Raw genomic sequence first — 22,333 nt, 5'->3', positions numbered from 1 at the left:
AAAGGTCTTTAATTAAATTAAACTCCTAAGGGACTACAAATGCATTAAAATACATAAATTAGTGGTAAAGTGTTTAAGATGTGATGAAACTATTTCATTATCATTATTTTTTTTTCTTTACAGGTAATTGAATATAAAGGCACTTTTTCATTGGATAAGAAAATCTATATGAGCCTTGTTACCGCATTCTTGATTCCGTATGTGATGGTGCGAAGTTTGAAGCGGCTGGCTCCCTTCTCCACCTTCGCCAACCTGCTCAATTCTGTGGGGCTGGTGATCATCATGGTGAACTTGTTCCAAACGTTTCCGGACTTCCCTACCAGACCAGCCACCGGGGATATCTCCAATCTGCCAGTGTTCTTTGGTCAGGCTATGTTCGCCTTCGAAGGGATTGGTTTGGTATGTGTATAGAACAGCTGACAATCTTTGTTTACAGAAAATTAAAATATGTATTGCTCTGGGAAAATGGTGCTTAATTCATGTTCCTAAATTGTCGTCCCAGATTAGCTTGTGCAAATTGCACATGCTATTCAGGGATGACTTTTTCCGCTTTTATGGCTTTTTTGTTTAAAGGAAGTCCAGCTTTGTTGTCAGGGCTGTAAAACAAACATGTCAAAATATTTTAAGCCAATTAGGTTGAATTTATAATAAATGGTCTTCTTATTAAATACATCAAGTATCAATGCCTTATACATCAAGTATCAAAGTCGTATCAGTGCTCCAGCTAGGCCTTATTTGAAAGGCGCCCCGCCCTGCCTTTCTGAACCTCCGCCCTGTCCTTTCTAGGGCGCCCCCTGCCCCCCCCCCCCCCCCCCCCACAAATATTTTTTTTGTTTACATATGATTTTTAATAAATCCCTTATTACATTGTATTTAATTTATTCCTCATTGATGCCATTATACTTAAATGGTTTAATAATGGTTTAATAATAATGGGAATAATATATTATAACAATTATTAATAACATATTTATGAACATGCAACAGGAAGCATTCCTGAAAGGCCGGCGCGCTCGAAAGTTCCCTTTTGACAAAATACTGCGCGTTGAAAGTGGCCTTTTGACAAAAAAGCCCCCCTGCCCTTTTCAAATCCTAGCTGGAGCACTGCTTATACATCAAGTATCTAATATTTCAAGACATCAAATGTCTACTCTTAATGAATATTTTCATTGTAAGGATCAGTTTCAACAAGCTGCGAAACAGGCCTTCGAGCAAGATGGTCTGCTTAAATAGAAATTGTTCATAAAATATTCATGGGTTTTACATACAGTTTATAAGCAGATAAATATTAGCAGTAAATGAAATGATGTTAATCCTCAAAAGACGTTCACAATTTTAAACCTCATTTATCGAGAGAAAGGCCCATGTAAATTTCTTAGATCCTATTTTCTTTTTATGGGGCTAATGGGTAGTCATTTGAAATGTTTTCACTCAGTTCAGTTTGTTTTTTCACTCTATACTTTTATTTTTCAGGTGCTACCACTTCACAACAAAATGAAGGAGAAGGAAGCATTTCTGGGGAAGGCTGGTGTCCTTAATCTGGGACTAACAATCGTTATATGCCTGTACTCGGCGGTGGGTTTCTATGGTTACTTGAAGTATGGTGACGATGCCAAGGGAAGCGTGACCTTGAACTTGCCGAATGATGAGTGGTTAGTATACGTGTGCTAGTACTAAGTTTGCTGTCGTGAAATTTGCTTCATGGTGTACTTTATGTTTGTTTTAGTGCAATTATTGATTTAGACTTATCAAAGTTATTTTATTTTTTAAAAAAACATTAAATTATTATGATATGATATTCATCTAACTTTCTATATATAAATTCATGCAACTTATGGTAAACAACGACAGTTCAGATTTCCCAGCACTTTATTTTAACATGAAAATTAGCATCAAATACTCATGTTTAATTATTTCCTTGTGAGATGATCTTGCCATTTTAGAAAATTATATAAGAGTTGTTCTCCGCCCAAACTGTACGTAATGCATGTGCATAAAGTGTGATCCAAGATGAGCCTGTGCAGTATACGCAGGCTTATCAGGGACGACACTTGCAGCTTTTATGGTATTTTCTTTTTAACCCTTTCAGTGCGGGAACCGAATTTTAAAGGCCTTTGCAAACAGTTTGGATCCAGATGAGATGCCACAGAACGTGGCATCTCATCTGGATCCAAACTGTTTGCTATTCTGATAGTATTCTTTGAAAAAAAATCAAAGAAAATGCTAATTTTAGAAATTCAGCAGACGACATTTTAGCAGACGACAAATTTCCCAGCATGCACAGGGTTAAGGAAGTCTCTTTATAGCAAAAATCCAGTTTTGAGGGGAAATGTTGTCTCTGATTAGCCTGTACAAACGGCACAGGTTAATGTAGGACAGCACTTTAAACACAAGTGTTAAACACTGTTTTCCCAAAGCGAGGCTCTAACTCAATTTCCTTCCAATTCAGGCTCTATCTGTCGGTGAAGCTGATGTTTGCCTTGTCGCTGTTCATCAGCTACGCTCTACAGCTGTACGTTCCCATATACATCATATGGCCTTTCATAGAGGAGAAATATCCCCGTCTCAACAAGAAGATGGAATATGCATTCAGAGCTGGCCTTGTTATATTTACATGTAAGATTTGAAGAATTTTGAGTTAAAATATCAAGAATTGAGTGTCAAACTGTTGATCTGCTTAAAAAAAAAATCTATAAAATATACATTTTTCAATTTTGTATTTTATGCTTGAATGGAATGTTAGTCTGTAGTGTTCAAACAGGTACCCAAAAAAAAACGATTCTGCGGGTCAAAAAAATACCTGCAGATCTGGGTCAAAGTTTCTGCAAACGATACCGGTTCGAGTCGCAAGTTACGAAGTTCAAGATTACATGTTGAACGTGTAGTCAAATCATCTATTTTAAACAAATGAAGAAAAAATCACATCCTTTATCATTTAAGCAGTGTTGTTATTACAAACAGTCATAAATGAATAGACGTGACGCACCACAAGCATTAACGAACCGTTTAATTTGTTATTCAGATCCCAATATGGCGACGTTAAAAAAACAAAGCTTGTATTATAAAATATATCGACTTCAAATTAGAAAAGGTAGCTTACAGTTTATCTCTTTCAGTGCGGGAACCGAATTTTGAAGGCCTTTGCAAACAGTTTGGATCCAGATGAGACGCCACAGAACGTCAGATTCATCTGAATCCAAACTGTTTGCTTTTCGGATAGTATTCTTTGAAAAAAAATGAAGAAAATGCTATTTTTAGAAATTGAGCAGACGACATTTTAGCAGACGACAAATTTCCCAGCATGCAAAGGGTTAAGTTATTTTGGCTTCTCTCCTTAAAATGAGACAAGCTTAATTTTTGCTTGACAGGTTGTTTTTCCTATACATGCACTTTTGATTGCTATTCCAAGTAATACTAACATTTGCTGATTAAGTTCAACAACATTGTGTAAACCTTATAAATAGTTATATGCAGTTCAGTATTTCATTCACAATTAAATAAATCAAAATAATAAAAAGTATAATATTCTAAACAATATACTTGACAAACAGTTGAATATTTAAGAACGCTAAAACATGCTATGACAATTAATGTAGTTTTATTTTAATTAACTTATGTATCATCCGACCCAACCTGAACCAAATTTTTTTCCGGTATTTAAATTTTGACCCGCCAACCTGACCCGAAGAATATTTTTGATCTGTGTGATCCTTATTAGTCTGTGTTTGTTTCTTTACACAGAGTCATTTTCTCTTGATCTTGGAGTATTATAAAATGGCTTGATTTGTCTATAAAATATATATGGTATCCTTGTAAGTACATACTCGTATATGCATTTAATTCTTACTGAAGGCTATTCGTCACAAAACTCTGTTCATGTATCTACTTTATTTATAATGAAAAACTTTTTGAAGGCACTTTATCAAAGATTTCCTAAATGACAATTTAAAAACACAAAAACAATTTGTATATGACCTGTGTCTTGCAAAAATGGGCACAAATGCTCAGGCTGGTCTAGTGCAATAGCAGCTCATACATTTTATACCTCCTCAATATTTTCTCCAGAGTAAGCAGCAGTTGTTGCTTGTACATACACCATAAACCCATGGTATATGATTCATAATTACCAGACTGTTATTATTTGACCAATTGCATGGTATCTTTAATAATAAAATGCAGATTATAAATGATTTCTGCAATTATTATTTTTTAGGTTGTTGCTTTTAAACGCTATATGACCTTGTATGAATTGAGTCTTGTTTTGGAAGCAATCAGGCTTATTGCATGTGCGTTAAGTGTCATCCCAGATTAGCCTTTGCAGTTCACAGGGACAACACTTTCTGCCAAACTGGATTTTTGTTTAGAAGAGATTTCCTTTAAATGAAAGAATTTCATTAAGCGGCAAATGTAGTCCCTGATTAGGCTTTGAGGACTGCACATTCTAATCTGGGCTAATACTTAAAGCATATTCATTAAGCCCACATTTCGCAGAGCAGGGCTTATTGTATTGACATTCTTATGGAAGCTGAGTTTTCAATATACACCTACAATTTTTCAGAATACATTAATACAGTCAAGTTATTTATGATTTCCTAGAAGAAAAAACAACAAAAAACTGTATTTTAGCTCGACTATTATATATGAAATATATATAGTGGAGCTATCCTACTCACCCCGGCGTTGGCGTTTCCGTGAGCATGGAAATGTTAAAGTTTGCGTACTACCCCAATTATTTTCATTGTCCCTTGACATTTTGCTTTCATATTTGCATACTTGTTTACCATCATGACCCCAACCTATAAACAAGAGCAGACAACTGTATCAAGCATTTTGACAGAATTATGGCCCCTTTTATACTTAGAATATGCATATTATTGATAAATCTATGTTAAAGTTTGCGTACTACCCCAAATATTTCCTGTGTCCCTTAGCATATTGCTTTCATATTTTGCATACTTGTTTACCATCATGACCCCAACCTATAAACAAGAGCAGACAACTGTATCAAGCATTTTAACAGAATTATTGCCCCTTTTATACTTAGAATAAGCATATTATTGATAAATCTATGTTAAAGTTTGCGTACTACTCCAAATATTTCCTGTGTCCCTGGACATATTGCTTTCATATTTTGCATACTTGTTTACCAACATGACCCCAACCTATAAACAAGAGCAGACAACTGTATCAAGCATTTTGACAAAATTATGGCCCCTTTTATACTTAGAATATGCATATTATTGATACATCTATGTTAAAGTTTGACAAAACAACACTTACCTGACATACCACAATGCTCTCCACCCAAACCAAAATCCCCATCCCCCCCCCCCAGAAACCCCCCCCCCCCCAATCCCCACCCAAAAAAACAATATTTTTTTTTCTTATTTTTGAAAGATCATCTATTAAATGTGCACAAACCCACATTACACACACCCCCCCCCTCTCCCCCCACCCCCCCCCCCCAACCCCCCCCCCCCCAAAAAAAAAATATTTTTGAAAGATGATCTATTAAATGATCACACACCCACATTATACCCCCCCCCCCCCCCTCTTCATGATGGCTTACGTTATACTGACGAGCACTAGAATAGCCGAGCGCGCTGTCCTTTGACAGCTCTTGTTATACTTGTTCTCTCTTAAATTGAATAGACATATTAATTTCTTATTTCAGTTGCTCTGGCTGTGCTAGTGCCTCATCTGGATCTACTGATTTCATTGGTTGGAGCCTTTGCCTGCTCATCCCTTGCACTCATAATTCCACCAATCATAGACCTTGTTACTTTCAAACGTGGAACTTTGATCTGGATCAAGAATGTAACAATTGTTCTAATTGGAGTAATAGGTTTTGCTACTGGCACATATTCATCAATTAATGAAATAATCAAGCAATTTTAATGTGTGGAAAATATTTGTTCTGATATTGTGATAACCCTTGACAATTTATTTGTAACATGACTACTTAGGGTTTAAATATTAATTATTTGTCTAATATTGTTAGCTTATCAAAGTGTTTAATACAGATTTTTATGAAAGGTGTCTCAAAACTCAGTTACCATACCTAAAGATGCATAAATTATTTTATTTTACTAAAAGAGCAATATATATTGTTGTCTTAAATATATTTAATATATTTCCCTTCTGACATATTTTTAGCTCATCTGAGCAGAAGGTCGTGGCCTTATTGTATTGTGGGGTGGGGGATGTTGACAGTAAGCAAGTAATATAATATTTTATTGCCTCCATAATTGACTTTGGTATTTCAGCTTTAGTATTTTCACTTACTCTCACTTTAAAAGATAATATTTGTAGTGTATCCTGTACACAAAATGCTAATTTGTCTTTGGTTTGATACAGGATAATTGACAGAGCATTTCATGGATGGTTTCTATGAGATGTATATTTTGTGTGGCTTGTAGTCTTGATGCTTTTAACACTGCTAGAAATATAAACAGATTCAGATAGATCATCATAAAGTGATCTTATAATGTAATGACTGTTCACATTTAATTCTCAATATGTATATGTTTTGTTACGAAGAGGACCTTGCATTTATTTGTATTTCCAACTTAATTTGTGTGAAGAACTGCTGCTTATTTGTGTTTGACATGTCAGTCTTTATTTTATGTTAAAGAATATGTTAGCCCCTCTACCTCACATTTCCAGTAAAAGCTTTAATTATTTGATGAAATCCATGTTTCTGGGGAAATGAAAAAAAGTAGAATAATTACCACTCAACGGTTATTACTATGAAAGCCAATATTAATTGTTAGACACTTCTGTGGATTTATGTGGGCCTGCTAAATCATGTGTTAAACAAATATTTACGCCTAGAGTTTTATATTATAAATTATGAAAAAATCTACAAATTAAGATCAAATAAAGATGCCTAATGGTATTAATCCAAAAAATGTGTGCCAACGACATTAATATAGTACACAGTTTTGTGTTGGTTGGTATGCCAGGGTCTGTTAGCACATATTTTGTGTGTGTTTTGTGTGGTTCACTTTCATACTAAGGTGCATGTTTTCATGTTGAAAATTCATACATGCCATAATTTTTCAGACCAATTTCGGGACATTGAGTTAAAATGTCCGGGACTTTTGCCGATTTTCCGGGACATGTATAAAATGTAGCGATATTTATAGACATATGCATTTGGGGTACTTTTTTTTTTGTTTCGCATCGTTAATTCGTTAATTGCAAAAGTTCGAAAGCCTATCCGAAATACACTTGATCTATTAACGTCAAATTAAACATTACTACTTCCGTTACTAGATACAAGCCACGTGTTTTCAGTGAAAGCGTTCTAAACATAGATGGTGACGTCACTGCGTTATTGTTATTAAGACCGGTGTGTAACGCGTAGTTGTTGATACGCCTTTATTCATTTATGACATTTATATAATAAACAAGAAATATCTTTAAAAAAGATATACGGCGTTGATTGTGGTCGATGTTTATGAACGATCAAAAGTTATCTCTATGAGATAAAAAGTAGCGGATGCCTTTTTTCTGCGCAGTTCTTAGCTACATCACAAGCAAATCAATTACGAGTTGTTGCGCCAGATTTCGTGGCTTATTTTGCTTTATGTGATATTATTACTCAGATATCTATATTTACAGAATAGAAAAACACAAGAAAAATGAAAATAAACGAGTGCATATAGGTCAGCCGGCAATACTCGAATCTTATTTAATTGCATAATTATAGTATAGTGAATTATTGTGCTCATTCTTAATAAACTGGTCTAAATGGATAAATATTTCTAATTAATTTTATCAAAATTGGTCCTTATCATGCAAATGTTGAAAACATATTAAATATCGATGATTGACATACCACAATAATATCGCCGAATATCTTTATTTAGTATCTTTCTGTTCAAAACAGACTTCAAGTGCACAAAGTTTACGAGACGGCGTTTATATAAAGATTTCTGCAACTGACCGCAAACTGACCTTGATACCTTGCGGATTGGAATGCGATGCATTAAAGTTAGGTAACAATTCTGCTGCTGAAACGACGGCTTGTTAACGCCAACTGTACACGACCAAGGCAACAGCTGTGCCTAAAATATTGATATATCGACAAAGCGACTAAACGAACTATTTACTACATCAGACAAAAACAGCATATATTCCAATTTTTTCCTTCAATGAAAAGATCGCAACCCCTTCTGCGAACTCCGGTGATGAACTGTATATAAACTCTGACTTTCACACACTGGCCGCGAATTGACCCGAAACCTCGCGGGTTGAAATGCAATGCAAGTAAGTACTAAATATGAGAATATAGCCTTTAGTATAAACGCTTTTGCGCTGGTAATTCTCAGAAAATAAAAGGTGAACGCACAAACTGTATTTATGTCGAAAATTGATTGTAAAACTGTTCTATCTATTGAGCCTTTTCATCAGAGATAAAATTGTTTCATGCAGGAAAACAGTGTTACAAAGACGCGGATATGTTTCCAATGTTCTGGTGTTATACTCAAATCAGCCAATGGAATAAATGAAGTGTATTCATTCGTACCTAGCCGCGGGAAATTTTATTTGAATATTATTGGACACTTACAAAGGTCAAGTCAGGGTGAAAAGCTGGCTTAATACAGCTTACGCCGAAAAATTACAACAATACAGTACAGTTAGATCGTCAACTCAAATCAATTCACAATACATACAACCAATCACAATAAAACAAATACAACAAAACAGTAACGTGCGAACATAAACTGCTTTTAATTTTTTACTCAGCGATGTTGGACTTCAGATGTGTGAACAACTATCCTTTGCCCTTACGCAGCGGGAAATAATGACGTAGTAGATTAAAGTCAATTAACAACCACATTAAACAATGCCGCCTTTTCGGTTTGACCTCGAACGTGAGACAATCGATATGATAACAGGACCCCTGTTAATTGATCGATTTTAACACGTAGCGTAGTCTGCCTATTCGGGTAGGCATTGTCATGGAGACGCTGCAGATACTAGTATATACAGATTCGAGGTGCAGTTAAGTCTAAGATAAGGTACATGTATATATGGATTTTGTAAATTCCGGGACATTTGACAGATTTCCGGGACAGCGGGACAAGTTCTTCATTTCCGGAACTGTCCCGGACAATCCGGGACGTATGGCATGTATGTTGAAAACTTTCTGGTTGGTAACAATTAGGCATGTCAGCAAACATTTGTTATGTTCATCTGGAAAACTGATTTGGAATCAAGAATGAGTAGGATAATGTTCAGGAGTTTTGAGCATGTAAGTTACCGAACATTCAATTTGTATGGACATGGGAGACAACCTACTTGAAAATTTATTTGGTTTAGACAAGGTGGGTTACTTACTGGACAATTCATTTTATATGGGCAAGGGAAAATACCTATGTTAAAATATATTTGGTACTGGTAAGGGAGGTTACCTAATGGGAAGTTCATTTAAAATTAAATGACCTAAATATAGTAGAGCTCCATGTGCTTTAAGTGTCCCAGGCTAATCAGAGACATCAGTTTCCGCTTTTATGGAATTTTTTGTTTAAAGAAAGTCTCTTCTAAACAAAAATCAAGTTTAGGCGTAAAGTATCGCTCCTTGTTTGGCTTTACAAACTTCTCAGGCTAATCTGGGACAACACTTGACAAACATGCCAAACGGCCCCATTTTCCTATATCATATGAAATACCATTGAAATTCACAATTATGATTGATTTCTCAGGGTTTGAGGTGAATACTCTTACTGGGTCAGATATGGTAGTGCCTAAAATTTGCAGATTAGTGTGATCTTCTGGTGCTTTCCAGATCTTCTTTATAATTATCATTAAATCCTTCATTGCAATATATTTATTTACATGTTTGTGGTTTAGTGATATAATTGTTTATCTAATTCTAAGTTTCCATTAGATATTTTGCTTTTTACATATTTTAAGCTCACTTAAACTAAAGAACTATTTATAATGGTAATAGACAATGTTTTCATCCAAAAGCTTAAAGTGAAGCATATTATTATTTATACTGAACGGCGTGGTATTTTACAAGCACATGCTATTATTTCTTTAAACAATTGACGCTTTACTGTTTACACATTGCATACTTGTACCTGATGGTCAATGCAACAATTTTGTGTGTCTTGAAATTTTCAAACACCTGTATTTTTATCCTCCACCAAGAGTCTGTCTGTCTGTACCGTCCCGGTCTGTCTGTCAAGGCGTTTCATGCGCTTTATATTTCACATTTCAGTTCAAACTCCTCAGTCACCAAGTCCTATTGGGATGTTTTTAGTAATATAAAGAGGTATCATGATTCGTTGAACTGACACTCAACAACCGGTTCTAATCTAGTTAAAAATGTGTTTGAGGCTGCTAATAAGAAACGGTTTACAGTCAACTCGTACCTAAGTCAACTCGCACGGTAGTCAACTCGCACGTTTTTTGGTTAACTCGCACGGAAGTCAACTCGTACCTAAGTCAACTCGCACGGTAGTCAAAATATTGATGTATTAATGGGTTCTAAATGAGCTATTTATGCATAAAACAAATAAGAAATACTTTCAGAGTTTAGTTCAATACTTTTTAATGAAAACAATTCACAAAATAACAACAACAAAAAATCACAAAATATTGTTTACACCATGGTAACGTTATCGGCACATTATAACAGACATTTAAGTACTTTTATATATTTTTTAACTATTAATTTAATTTTTATTTCATTATTAACACACATTATCAAAGCTTTATATATGTACACAAGTATAGACATACATCTATATACTTTTATTATAATATTTATTTCAATATATTTACACACAGTATCATAGCTTTACAATATGTACACAAGCAGACATACACCTACATACTTTTCTTTCAATATTTATTTCAATATTTACATACATTAACAAAGCTTTACAATATGTACACAATGAGACATACATCTATATTTTTTAAATATTTATTTTAATATTTTCACACATAATCAAAGACCCCCTATCAGTAATAGCCTTATTTACTCCTCGATAATCAGTACCCTTATCAGCTCTGAATGACTGACAGATTATCTGTTTATTGTAATTTTAGTGGTGAGAAATAGGGTATTGTTACTGATTAGGTGACAGCTGTTTTCAATATCTTTCATAGCTCATTAAAAGTAAAAAATATAAGCTTATACAAATTTATAACAATTAAATAGAAATTAGAATACAAATAATTAAAAAAAAACAAAAAAACATGAACGCGGAAATAGAGCTCTACATAGACTTTCCACTATTATAAATCAACACGCGAACAATTAAACGAATTTAAATTAATAATTGCAAATTACATATATTCCGATATTGGTTAAAAATACTTGGATCGAGTGATAACAGTATCACAAAAACAAACTTTCATCTACAGTACAAATAAACAACGTTTATTAAATAACTTCAAACAAAGCTGGTATATTGAGCAAAGCTGGAATATTGAGATAACTACTTGACTATATGACAAATCAGAAATAAGAAATACAACACACCACTAACACGATTTCGATTATCTTCACATTAATTAGAGATCGTTATAATAACATAATACGCGAAAATAGAAAATGTAAGCTTTGCAACGGACACGCTATAGAAAATGAGTATTACTTTCCACTTGTTTGACATTCTAATGCAGTCGGCAAATAGGCCTTTTCTTAAGTTATGAAATATTATAGTATGCAATGATATGAATGGTACTTACCGGTTTCGCATGTGTTCGGTGTTGCCATTTTTGGCAACTATCGCATTCAATTGCTTGCTGCCTTGGACCCACATTCCTTGAACACAATATACACGGATAATCCATAAAAAAAAACGCATGAATTCACTATACGTATGTATTCCGAGGCACATCTATGTTGATAATGATAACCTATTCTTAATTTAGTCGAGTTATATACATAACTAAGATCGTATTATGAAATAACCGCATGCAACAAACATCACCTAATTTTCGTTTTAATTTACTTTAATTTAACTTACACCTGATTAAGTAAAACTTTTTAAATACAAGCTAAATTAACTTTAATTGAATCGTGCGCGGTATACAACACCCTTTACAACATTCTCCGTTTTGTGACAAACATTAAAGTATCAATGATTAATTATCATACCAATTTTGTTTAATTGATTAATGCTTTGCCATTTTAATAATTGTTAGTTGTATATAAGACCTTTCACACCTATTACAAACATTCATATAACCCGTGAAAAACACCGACCACAAGTGTACAAGAGCCATTAAATGTAACAAACGTATATTCAGATTATTTAAAAAGGTCATAATTTCTATTATTTTACTTATAAACAACTGATCATATTACATCCTTCATCTATTTCTATATATTTTTTCGAGGCGTGCGAGTTGACTACGAAAAGTGCGAGTTGACCAGAAATGCCGTGCGAGTTGACCAAAAAACGTGCGAGTTGACAACCGTGCGAGTTGACTTAGGTACGAGTTGACCGGCACCCTAAGAAACTGAGCAAACTTTTGAAAAAGAAAAGAACCAATATATGTATCTGTACTGAAAAGGGTTTTCATTTCACTATTTGTATAAAGAAAATAATGTGTATAATCCAAGGACAATGTGTGCACAGTTACTCTCCTATGGTGCATTTGGAAGAAGTAATGAGCTGATTCATTGAAAAAGATGTGATAAAATATGTTTTATTCAAATTTATATGAATAATTTTATTCAGTTATCCACGGACTCTAGATTACATCAATATACACTCCGTGAGTTATCCAAGACCGACAAGTTTCGGGATGGAGCATGCTTATATGTAGCTAAAACAGGTTCCGTATTATGCTAAAGATTTAATCTTGAAAAATAGTGTGTCTGGACTCAAATACTAAGTGATTCAGAATGTTTGGTTTTCTCTCGACTGTCAAAAACAAAAGATGGTTTTAACATGAGGCGATGTAATAAACATGTATCATACAATACTTTAAGAAAATTTCTAATTGATGCTACGCAATTTTGTTAGTGATATATAATGTTATGGTTTACATCTATTGAGATCGGCGACGGTTTCATGGGGATTGTTGACCGTATGTATAAGCGTCACGTCCAGTGAGTCCGCGTAAGATGGTTGTGTTAAGGATTCTGTACATGACAGGCTAAGGGTGTCGTAAGTGTTCATGCTTGTTACTGTTTATGTAAACATTAAGGAAAATAGTTTTTGACGATGTTGGAAGAGCAGCGTCCAAGGTTTGATAATCACCTAAAAAAAATTCACAGTGGCCATCTATGTAAAAGACCGAGCCAGTCCGATTGAGATAACTCGATTTTTCAGTTTCTTCCCTTGGGCATACGCCACTGCGTAGGATCCTAGCATTGATAACATTCTCCTAGCAGAGTTGTCGTTTGTGTTTCAACATTCAACAATGGCCGCCTTAATGAGAGTTTCGATTAAAAACTTTCTTACTGCATACATTGGCTTGTTTCGCTATTTAGAAGCTGTCATTTAGGATATATGAATTATTTATTCACTAAATCTCCGCTTATAACAACAATAGTTGGAATTCGAAGGATATGTACTCGATGTGAATGAAGGACTTTCTGGTCTCTGGATCGTAACAGCTTGACACGGCAAAACTGGCATACTGATTACTGGTATTTTTAGTTATCAATATAAGTCACATTGTGCTTTATAAATTGTATTCGAGCATTTTGCGACTTATTGAATGACTATGATACCCGATATCAACATTTCATCGTGCAGATCACTGTTGTGCCAGTGACATCCGGTGCCACGCCCCCCTGCAGAGAGGTACCCGGCTTGTGAGACGTAAGGACGACGGGACCATGCTGCCAGGGATGGAGCTCGCGACCAATCAGATGGAAGCTGATGCCTGCTGGGACCGCCACTCCCTGACCACGCTCTCTTTCCTATGCAGACAGCGCAGTGACCAGACGTGAACCAGAGAATTCATTTGTGCACCAGACATTACTTAATAAACATAAGAAAATGATGTATTTATCATTAATGAAAATAATAAAGTGTGGTATAAGACTTAATCAATTACAAGTTTATTTGACGGTGATATATTAATTGATATCAAGGTCAATTGAATAAACCATTTGTATGCAGTGCCTAGTGAAGAATGAACCACTGACAATTTTTGTGTATTTGAGGAATGAAGGACAGATTGTTAGAGTTCCTAGTGTCACTTTAAAGGATTGCCATAGACCAAGTATTGGCACCTACAATGAGGAAAGGATAGAGCCTGCCCTCTGGTACAAGGTTCTGATTCTTGACTCGATCTACATAGACTGTGATAACAGGGTCATATACTGGAACTGCCATAGAGAGGAGGAATTCATTACGATGCACGCCACGCCATTGTTTGACCTAACACCAGGAAAGCTTTCAACATACTATCATGATAAAGAAAAAATATTCCGCGATGGGCAGCTGTATGACTTTGATCCAAATGTGGACGAGATGTTTGAAACAAGCAGGAACATAAGCAGAGATTTAAATCCAGACTTGATAGACAAGGAAGGGAACAGAAAGTGCTATGAAGAGTTGTTAAAGTTACTACATGTGTTTGTTTTACCAGAAGTCTGTTTTTACCCAAAGGACAGGACTGTAGTTGAAACTGTTTTGTCTGAAATTGAAAAAGTACATGCAAAAATTGAAGAAGACATTGAGTATAAAGGCCGAATGAAAAAGAATACAGAAAATTCATTAAGGAAGTTGAGGAATAAAATTCTGCAGACTGAAGACTTCTCTAGTCAAAGATATGTTGCCTCACTTCAGGACAGTTTTCTCAAAGTCTTTCTCCAACATTTGGACAAAGAGTTGAGGACATTAAATGAATCGTTACTTCAGAATGAGAGAGAAATTAAACTGTACAGAGATTCAGAAATAAAGAAAGATTCATCAAAATTAGAACAGGCGAGAACTGACCGTGATGGTATATTGGAATCAATCACCAAGGCCACAATAGCAAGAGAGGAGATCAAGAATGTTGTTTTGAGAAGTCACGTGAAAAAAAGGTTTTCACGTACCATAACAAAGCCGTCAGATCTTCATGAGTTATATGTGGAAGTGAGTAAAAGAGTTGATGTTTTGAGTGGGGAGATAAAGAAAAGATTTATGCAAAAAATCAAAGTTTCTAGTGTTAGAGAAGCAGTGTTGTTGACCATGAAAGAAATAGACACTGATGGCCGGTCGTTTGGTTTTAATAGGAAAAAAGGTACATTTGAACCGGAAACTGACCTATTTGACCCAAACAAACTGCCTGAAGACTGGGCTACACTTAATGATAAGGTCAAAACCTATCTAATTGTTAAACCAATTGGCTATCGCACTAAGTATGAAAAGTTTTGTGAACGAGTTAAAAACCAATGTCAGCGTTTGATTGAGGACACAAAATTATTTACTGGAATGTCCGACTTGGTTGAACCTTTATCCCCTGAAACGGAAGATTTTATTAGTATGATTGGTGACAAAAGTGTGCGAAGGCCATCGAAAACGGCTCCAAACTGTCCACCTGGTACGGTACATGGAGTGCTGAAAAGGGAACGCAGTTTTTCAACAAAATGGTCCATGGGTAGCATATCAAGGGCTGACTGTGAAAGGATTTGTAAAGATGTTACCAAGCACATTGAGGAGATGGCCTATGATCTAGCTCTCGAAATTCAAGGTAACCAGTGTCAGCAGCTACAACAAAACTTTGTGAACAAGGTATACATTTGCTATGAACAGCATGTGGCAGAAGAATTGATACCAATTCTGTGTGATTTGTATGAACAGAGCTACAGAGCTCAATGCTTTAGTCCCTCAGAATGGCTGAAAAGATATTCAGCTTCTGATGTAGGATATGGCGAGGAGACATTTAGAAAATTGTTGGAGAATCCGTTGGACCATAGTCTAACACGACCGAGAGGTATGTATGTAAATAACCTTATTGTGGGTGATAAACATGACAGAACAAAAGCAAGAGCAACCACTGGCTATGTCAGTATGACTAGTGTGCCAATTGATCAGCTATACAGTCAGTCTGATGGGCAAGACGACTCTATGCCCATGTCTTTTATCGGAGCATTGGCATTGGGTCTTGAGGAATATCTCAAAATGGACCTCGATTTACCCAATCCCAGTGCAAACATACCTCCATCAGCCTTTAGTCAGGAGAATCAGCATGATAGTGTCTTTGAAGATGAAATGGTAAGCCACTCGGCTGAAGATTCAAACACTGATTATCAGCTTCAGGAAGTCAGTGAATATAAAGTGATTGCTCCTCACGAAACAACTGTCAATCAGACCCATGCTGAAGCAATTGCAAATGGTGCAGCTGATCCAGTCTGTGTGGTTGTGGTAGATGAAACCATTTACAAGAGGGACCATGGAACAGATGATTCTGAAGAAGTTATTATGCGGAAACATGATCAAGCTGTTCCGGAAGTAAGTATTCTGCAAACATTACGAAGTAGGTTTTACCAAATGTTTGACAAGTTTTATACGATAATTGAAGAGGAGAATGCCGCTAATACTCTGTTCAGCAAATTTCGGAACGTAACCAGAGCAATCAAATTCATCGAGGAGCAGATTTCTAAAAACCAGACTACGAGGGCAGATCTTTGTGCTGATGACTTGCTAGATGTTCTGCTTCTCCTTTTGCGTAAGCTTGAACCTGAAAAGTTTCTGCAGTTTTATGCGCACCTGAATTTGCTCATTCATCTCAGTCCCCAGTTCATGCAGGGAAACGCCCACGACTATTTTCTTGTAACCATCAGCGTCGCTTATCAGCACCTCTTTTAACAGCAGCTGCTGCATAAGAATTCAGTTTGTGTATAGTTGTTCCGTATGTTATACCCTAAGAATTCAGGATGTGCATAGTGGTACAGTATGTGATACCCTGCATTTAAAAATATAAGCATTCAGGATGTGCATGCTGGTACTGTATGTGATATGCTGCATGAGAATTTTGTGTGTGTATTGTGGTACCGTATGTAATACGCTGCATACAAATTTAGTATTTGTATAGTTTTACCATATGTAATACGCTGCATACAAATTTAGTATTTGTAAAGTTTTACCGTATGTAATACGCTGCAGGAAAATTCAGTATGTCATTGTGTATAGTTGAACCATAATTATGTGATTGCTGCATGAGAATTCCGTATTTGTATAGTTGTACTTTATGTGATCCTCAGTGATTTCCTCAAATTCTTGTGATTGGGGTGTATTTTGACAAAACATTTACCAGGTATATACTTTCCCTTTACTTAATCAGCTCCATGTTTTTGGTAAAATTGTTTTTCTCTGTTTTATTTTCACCCTTTAACTTTATTTTCAATAGTTCAATCTGTATTCACTTGATAGTTGTTCAAAGAGTATTTATCACTTACAATATACCTTGTTTCCCATTTGATACAACAATTACAATTTAAAAAGTGACTTTTTTATACGAGATCGGGTTTTATGAGCAAGTCCGTCTGTGGTGTAGCTAGAGCAGCGCGGGTGGGGTAGTGTCTTGTTTTGGATTGGTGTAAATGGGATATGGTGAAATAATTGTTTTATTTGATGGTGAAATTATTGTTTTATTGCAATAAATATTTGCAGTGAATTTGGAAATAAATTGTTATTGTGCGTGCCGTGTTTATTCATTTTTTTGTGTACTGTGCTGCATTAAACATGAGCAGTCAAAATATTTCTCCGGGTCCACAGCTTGTGCGTGTAAATTTCGACCCCCCACAAATGCTAACGTTGATCTCCGGAATAGGACCCAATTTGGCACGGGTCATTGTCCAACTTCGACAGGAATCAGGTAACTTGGACCTGGACACCTTGGAGGTCCTGATTAGGCGGTCCCTAAGTGTTAGAGAGTTAGATCAGCTGGATTTTACAGAAAATCCAATGCTTGCAGCGGCGTCCCAGGCTAGCGGAACCGAGGAAGACTACATTGATTGGGAGCCCTTAAGTAGGTCCAGGGTCCAGGAGTCTGGGTTCAGGAGCACCCCATACCTAGACCAGGGCCCCCGAGGCTCAGGAGCGGTTTAAGGCGGAGCTAGCCTCTCAAATTTCCGAACTTGAGGCTGACATCACTGCCACATTGGGGCAGCTCCAGGTACAGAGGCGAGAACCCCTGGCCCCCCGGCGTCTGTTGACAAAGCGGGGCCCAGTTGTTACAGGAGATATCCCTACCCCTTTCGATAACCTGTCATCACGCCTCCCGATCCCGCCCCAGTCATTAGCTTTTCCCCGGATGAGGGCGGATAGGGCAAGCGAGCGACCTAGGCGAAGTAGCCCTTGTCGTTCGGTTGTTTCAGAGGCCCCTCCCATGGCCCTTCCAGTGCATAATCCCTGGCGCACGGTAGATCACGACATGCCAACATTACTCAGCGAGATGTCCGCAGAATACTTGGGACACTTTCGGGCCCCAAGAAGCCCCCCCTCCTATAACGCATCTCTGTCCATCCCATTACACCATGCCTAGCAACCAACCTGTTAGTGGCGTCCCATTGTATAACAGCCAACCTGTTGCAAGTGACGTCTCACTGCCTAGCAACCAACCTGTTAGTGGCGTCCCATTGTATAACAGCCAACCTGTTGCAAGTGGCGTCTCACTGCCTAGCAACCAACATGTTAGTGGCGTCTCACTGCCTAGCAACCAACCTGTTAGTGGCGTCCCATTGTATAACAGCCAACCTGTTGCAAGTGGCGTCTCACTGCTTAGCAACCAACCTGTTAGTGGCGTCCCATTGTATGGCAACCAACCTGTTGTAAGTGGCTTCTCAATGCCTAATAACCCAACCGTTGTGAGTAGTGTTCCCATGCAAAACACCCTACCAGTGGTAGGTAATCTTACAGCAGACAGCAATTCACCCATATTAGGTAATACCATTGCACCAAAGACCCAACCGTGGCCCTACCAAACAGTATCCCTGTTCCGATAGGCCACCCAGTCCCAAGTAACCCCCCAACCCAGAGGGATCGAGACGTCTTGACTAGGCTGCCCAAGAGCTTGCAGTACGACGGGCGAAGCAACTGGTCCGTATTTCGCACCAAATTCGAGCGATACGTGACGATGAACAATTGAACGGAAGCGGAGAGTGCTGACTGTCTTGTTCGGTGCCTGACAGGGAAGGCTGTAGATTTTATGCTGTTCTGGCTGAAGGGGGTGGTACAGTGCCCTATTCTGACCTAATGCAGCGGCTGCAGGAGCGCTTTGGCGCTAAGGAGCTCCCTGCTACGGCTCAGGGCCGTTTCCAAGTAGCCCATCAGGAACTAGGCGAGTCCCTCGATGACTGGTCGGACCGGGTGCTACGCTGGCGGCGAAGGCCTTTAGAGATCTGCCTTCAACTTATGCCACTCAGCAGGGCGTGGCACGGTTTTGTCAGGGATTGAGCGACAAGGAGGCCAGTAAGCACGTGAGCCTGCAAGTGCCGACAATCGATTGGGGATGCTATGAACCGCATCAAAATGCACAGTCATATCCTGGCTGCGTGCGCCTCTGTTCCTTTGGGTGGTCCAAAGGGTAAATCAGAGGACCCCCGGCGGGTTCACGCCGTGAATATGGAGTCTTCTCAGGGGGCGCTAAGCTGGTCAGCTGTCGACAGACTGGTCCAGGTGATGGAGAGGCTCGAGGGCACCGTGGGGAATTTGTCCCAATCCGGAGGGAACTCTGCGGGGAACGTCCATACGCATGGGTACGGTAACCAGCGCCAGGGAAGGTATCCTGAGGGTGCAGTTGGCGGATACCGGAACCAGAACACCTACGGGCGGGGGTCCTGGCTCCAATGCAAATAACCCTTATAACCAGGGTTATAACAATCGCAATGGCAACCCAGCGGGCGCACCTCGCGGAGGTTATGCCAATAGAGGAGGGTATCAAACCGGCCTTCAGCGAACCAGGGTGGTCGCCCTGATAACGCGCCTCCCCCAGATCCGGGAAGGCGTGGAAGTAAGCAGGATATGGTCTGTTTCAAGTGTGGGAGGTTAGGGCACTTCCAGAGGGAATGTCCTGAACCCGCGCAACCCCCACGCGCCCTTTAAAAAAACTAGCCGGGGTCGGGTGCAGCGGGCCCATGCCCGACCTTGACGTCAGTTGCCACAAAAAGGGAGACACCCGTAAAGGCTTCCGTGGAGGCGGAGTCGCAGAAGAAACCGGAAGTGGTTCATGTTAACCAGCTGGGGTCAGCGTCGCAGTTCTGCATGAAGGTGCAGGTTTCGCGATGTGGTGGTCAATGCGGTGGTTGATTCAGCAGCAGAGGTGAGCATTATCTCCGATCGGGTATACCAGGCTATAAAGCGCCCCCTCCCAAGCTACGCGATGTCAAGCTGTTGACGGCCGGCCGGAAGTTGTCCATGCAGGGGGTCTGTCGTAGGTCCGGTTAAGTTGAAGATTGGCAATTATTGGTAATAAAGAAGAACAGTTGTATGTAGCCCCGATTGATACAGATGTGCTATTGGGATTTGATATCTTGGTGAACAGAGGTAGATCTATCCTTAATATGGCGGACGCTACTCTTATTTTTGATGGACAGACTATTAATCTTGACATTGGGTCAACAGACGGGCAAACTAGGGTCGCTGAAGTGAGGGTTTGCAAGAGGCGAGTTATTCCACCAAACTCAGCGGTACAGCTGAAGTGTACCATGCCTAGGTACGATGTGGACTACATTGTGGAGTCGTTTAGTAACTCTAAGTTGTTGATCCCTAGGGTGGTGCGGTCGGCGGGTTCTGATCCCGTACTGTGCCTGGTCAACCCTACGGATCGCTTTAGGTTGCTGAAGAAGAATACGCTCATTGCAAGGGCGTTTCCTGTTGCTGAGTACCCCCCCTGGGGAGTCTTTAGCCCCAGACTTGGGGGTGTCCGGGTGCAATCTTGTTCCCTTGGTGACGCAGCGCCGTCGGAAGCGGTTCCGGCGCACGTCGAGGACCTGTACGAGCGGTCAGGAGAACACCTGCAAGACTCTGAGAAGAGACCAATTAGCTGCTCTGCTAAATGAGTATCAACGACGTGTTTGCACAGGGACGAGTTTGATTTGGGTTCATTCACCGCTATCACGCACACCATTGATACCAGCGACGCATTTCCGGTCAAAGAGCGTATGCGACGGACACCTGCTTGTTTTGTGGGAGAAGTAGAGTCTCATCTCGAGAAAATGTTGAGGGCCGGTGTGATCCAGGAATCCACGTCGGAGTGGTCCTCAGCCCCGGTTTTGATCCGGAAGCGGGACGGGACTGTCAGGTGGTGCATAGATTACCGGAAGTTGAACGATGTCACGGTCAAGGACGTGTTTCCGTTACCCCTGATTGATGACTGTCTTGATACTCTAGCTGGCAGTGTCTGGTTCTCCAAGCTGGATGCGAACTCAGCTTACTGGCAAGTGAACATCGCGGAGCAGGACCGGAAGAAGACGGCGTTTGTCACCAAGTACGGTCTTTTCGAACATGTCAAATGGGATTCGGACTCTGCAATGCCCCCGCGACCTATTCCCGGTTATGAAACCTGGTACTCGAGGTCTCAATTGGGAGACCATGCTGGCTTTTTTCTCGATGATGTCGTCGTCCTAGGTAGCTCCTTTGCCAACCATCTGGCCAATATAAGGGAAGCCCTGGGAAAGGTTCCGGCGGCACGGGTTGAAGCTAAAGGCCAAGAAGTGCGTCCTTTTCCAGCAGCAGGTGGAGTTCTTGGGCCGCCTGGTGAGCAGCAACGAGATCGCCATGACTGATACCGATATCAAGTAGTTGTAGACTGGCCTGTGCCCAGGAGCTCCAAAGATGTTGAGCGGTTTACTAGCCTGGCAAATTATCATAGAGTGTTCATTAAGAACTACTCGAACATAGCGGCACCATTGTATCGAGTCACGGGCAAGAACAACTTCAGATGGGAAGGTGAACAGCAGGAGGCGTTTGACGCATTAAAGGCGGCGTTAACGTCTCCTCCGGTGCTGGGCCTTCCAAACCAGATTGATGACTTTATCCTAGATACAGACGCGTCGGACGTCGCAATAGGCGCAGAGTTGATACAGCTTCAGCACGGTGAAGAACGGGTGATAGCCTACGGTAGCTACGCCCTTACCAAAGAGCAGAGGCGGTATTGTACCACCAGAAAAGAGCTTCTGGCAGTAGTACGGTTCACGCGTCAATTCCGACATTACTTGTTAGGCAGACCTTTCGTTATCAGGACTGACCACTCAAGTTTCACATGGCTTTTGCGTTTTAAGGAGCCTCAGGGGCAGCTGGCGAGATGGATGGAAGAACTGTCTCAGTTTAACATGGTGCTGCAACACAGGGCAGGCCGGAAGCATGCGAATGCGGATGCTCTCTCTCTCGTATTCCGGAAGGGGAGTGGTTTT

At 39.2% G+C, this 22,333-nt stretch overlaps 1 protein-coding gene across 3 annotated transcripts in view; it reads left to right on the top strand.

Annotated features, from left to right (window-relative positions):
* Nucleotides 1-6,898, top strand: part of LOC127855460 (proton-coupled amino acid transporter 4-like) — a 45,445-nt gene extending 38,547 nt beyond the window's left edge. For all 3 annotated transcript variants that reach the window (XM_052391041.1, XM_052391042.1, XM_052391043.1), the window contains 4 exons: nt 124-399; nt 1,474-1,652; nt 2,450-2,616; nt 5,675-6,898. In XM_052391041.1, the coding sequence (XP_052247001.1) occupies nt 124-399; nt 1,474-1,652; nt 2,450-2,616; nt 5,675-5,898 (846 nt within the window). In that variant the 3' untranslated portion in view covers nt 5,899-6,898. The remainder of the gene's footprint in view (nt 1-123; nt 400-1,473; nt 1,653-2,449; nt 2,617-5,674) is intronic.
* Nucleotides 6,899-22,333: the final 15,435 nt, after the last annotated feature.

Source organism: Dreissena polymorpha, chromosome 13, assembly GCF_020536995.1.
Source record: "Dreissena polymorpha isolate Duluth1 chromosome 13, UMN_Dpol_1.0, whole genome shotgun sequence".
NCBI classification, from domain to species: domain Eukaryota; kingdom Metazoa; phylum Mollusca; class Bivalvia; order Myida; family Dreissenidae; genus Dreissena; species Dreissena polymorpha.
This window is presented reverse-complemented; position numbering and strand designations above follow the sequence as displayed.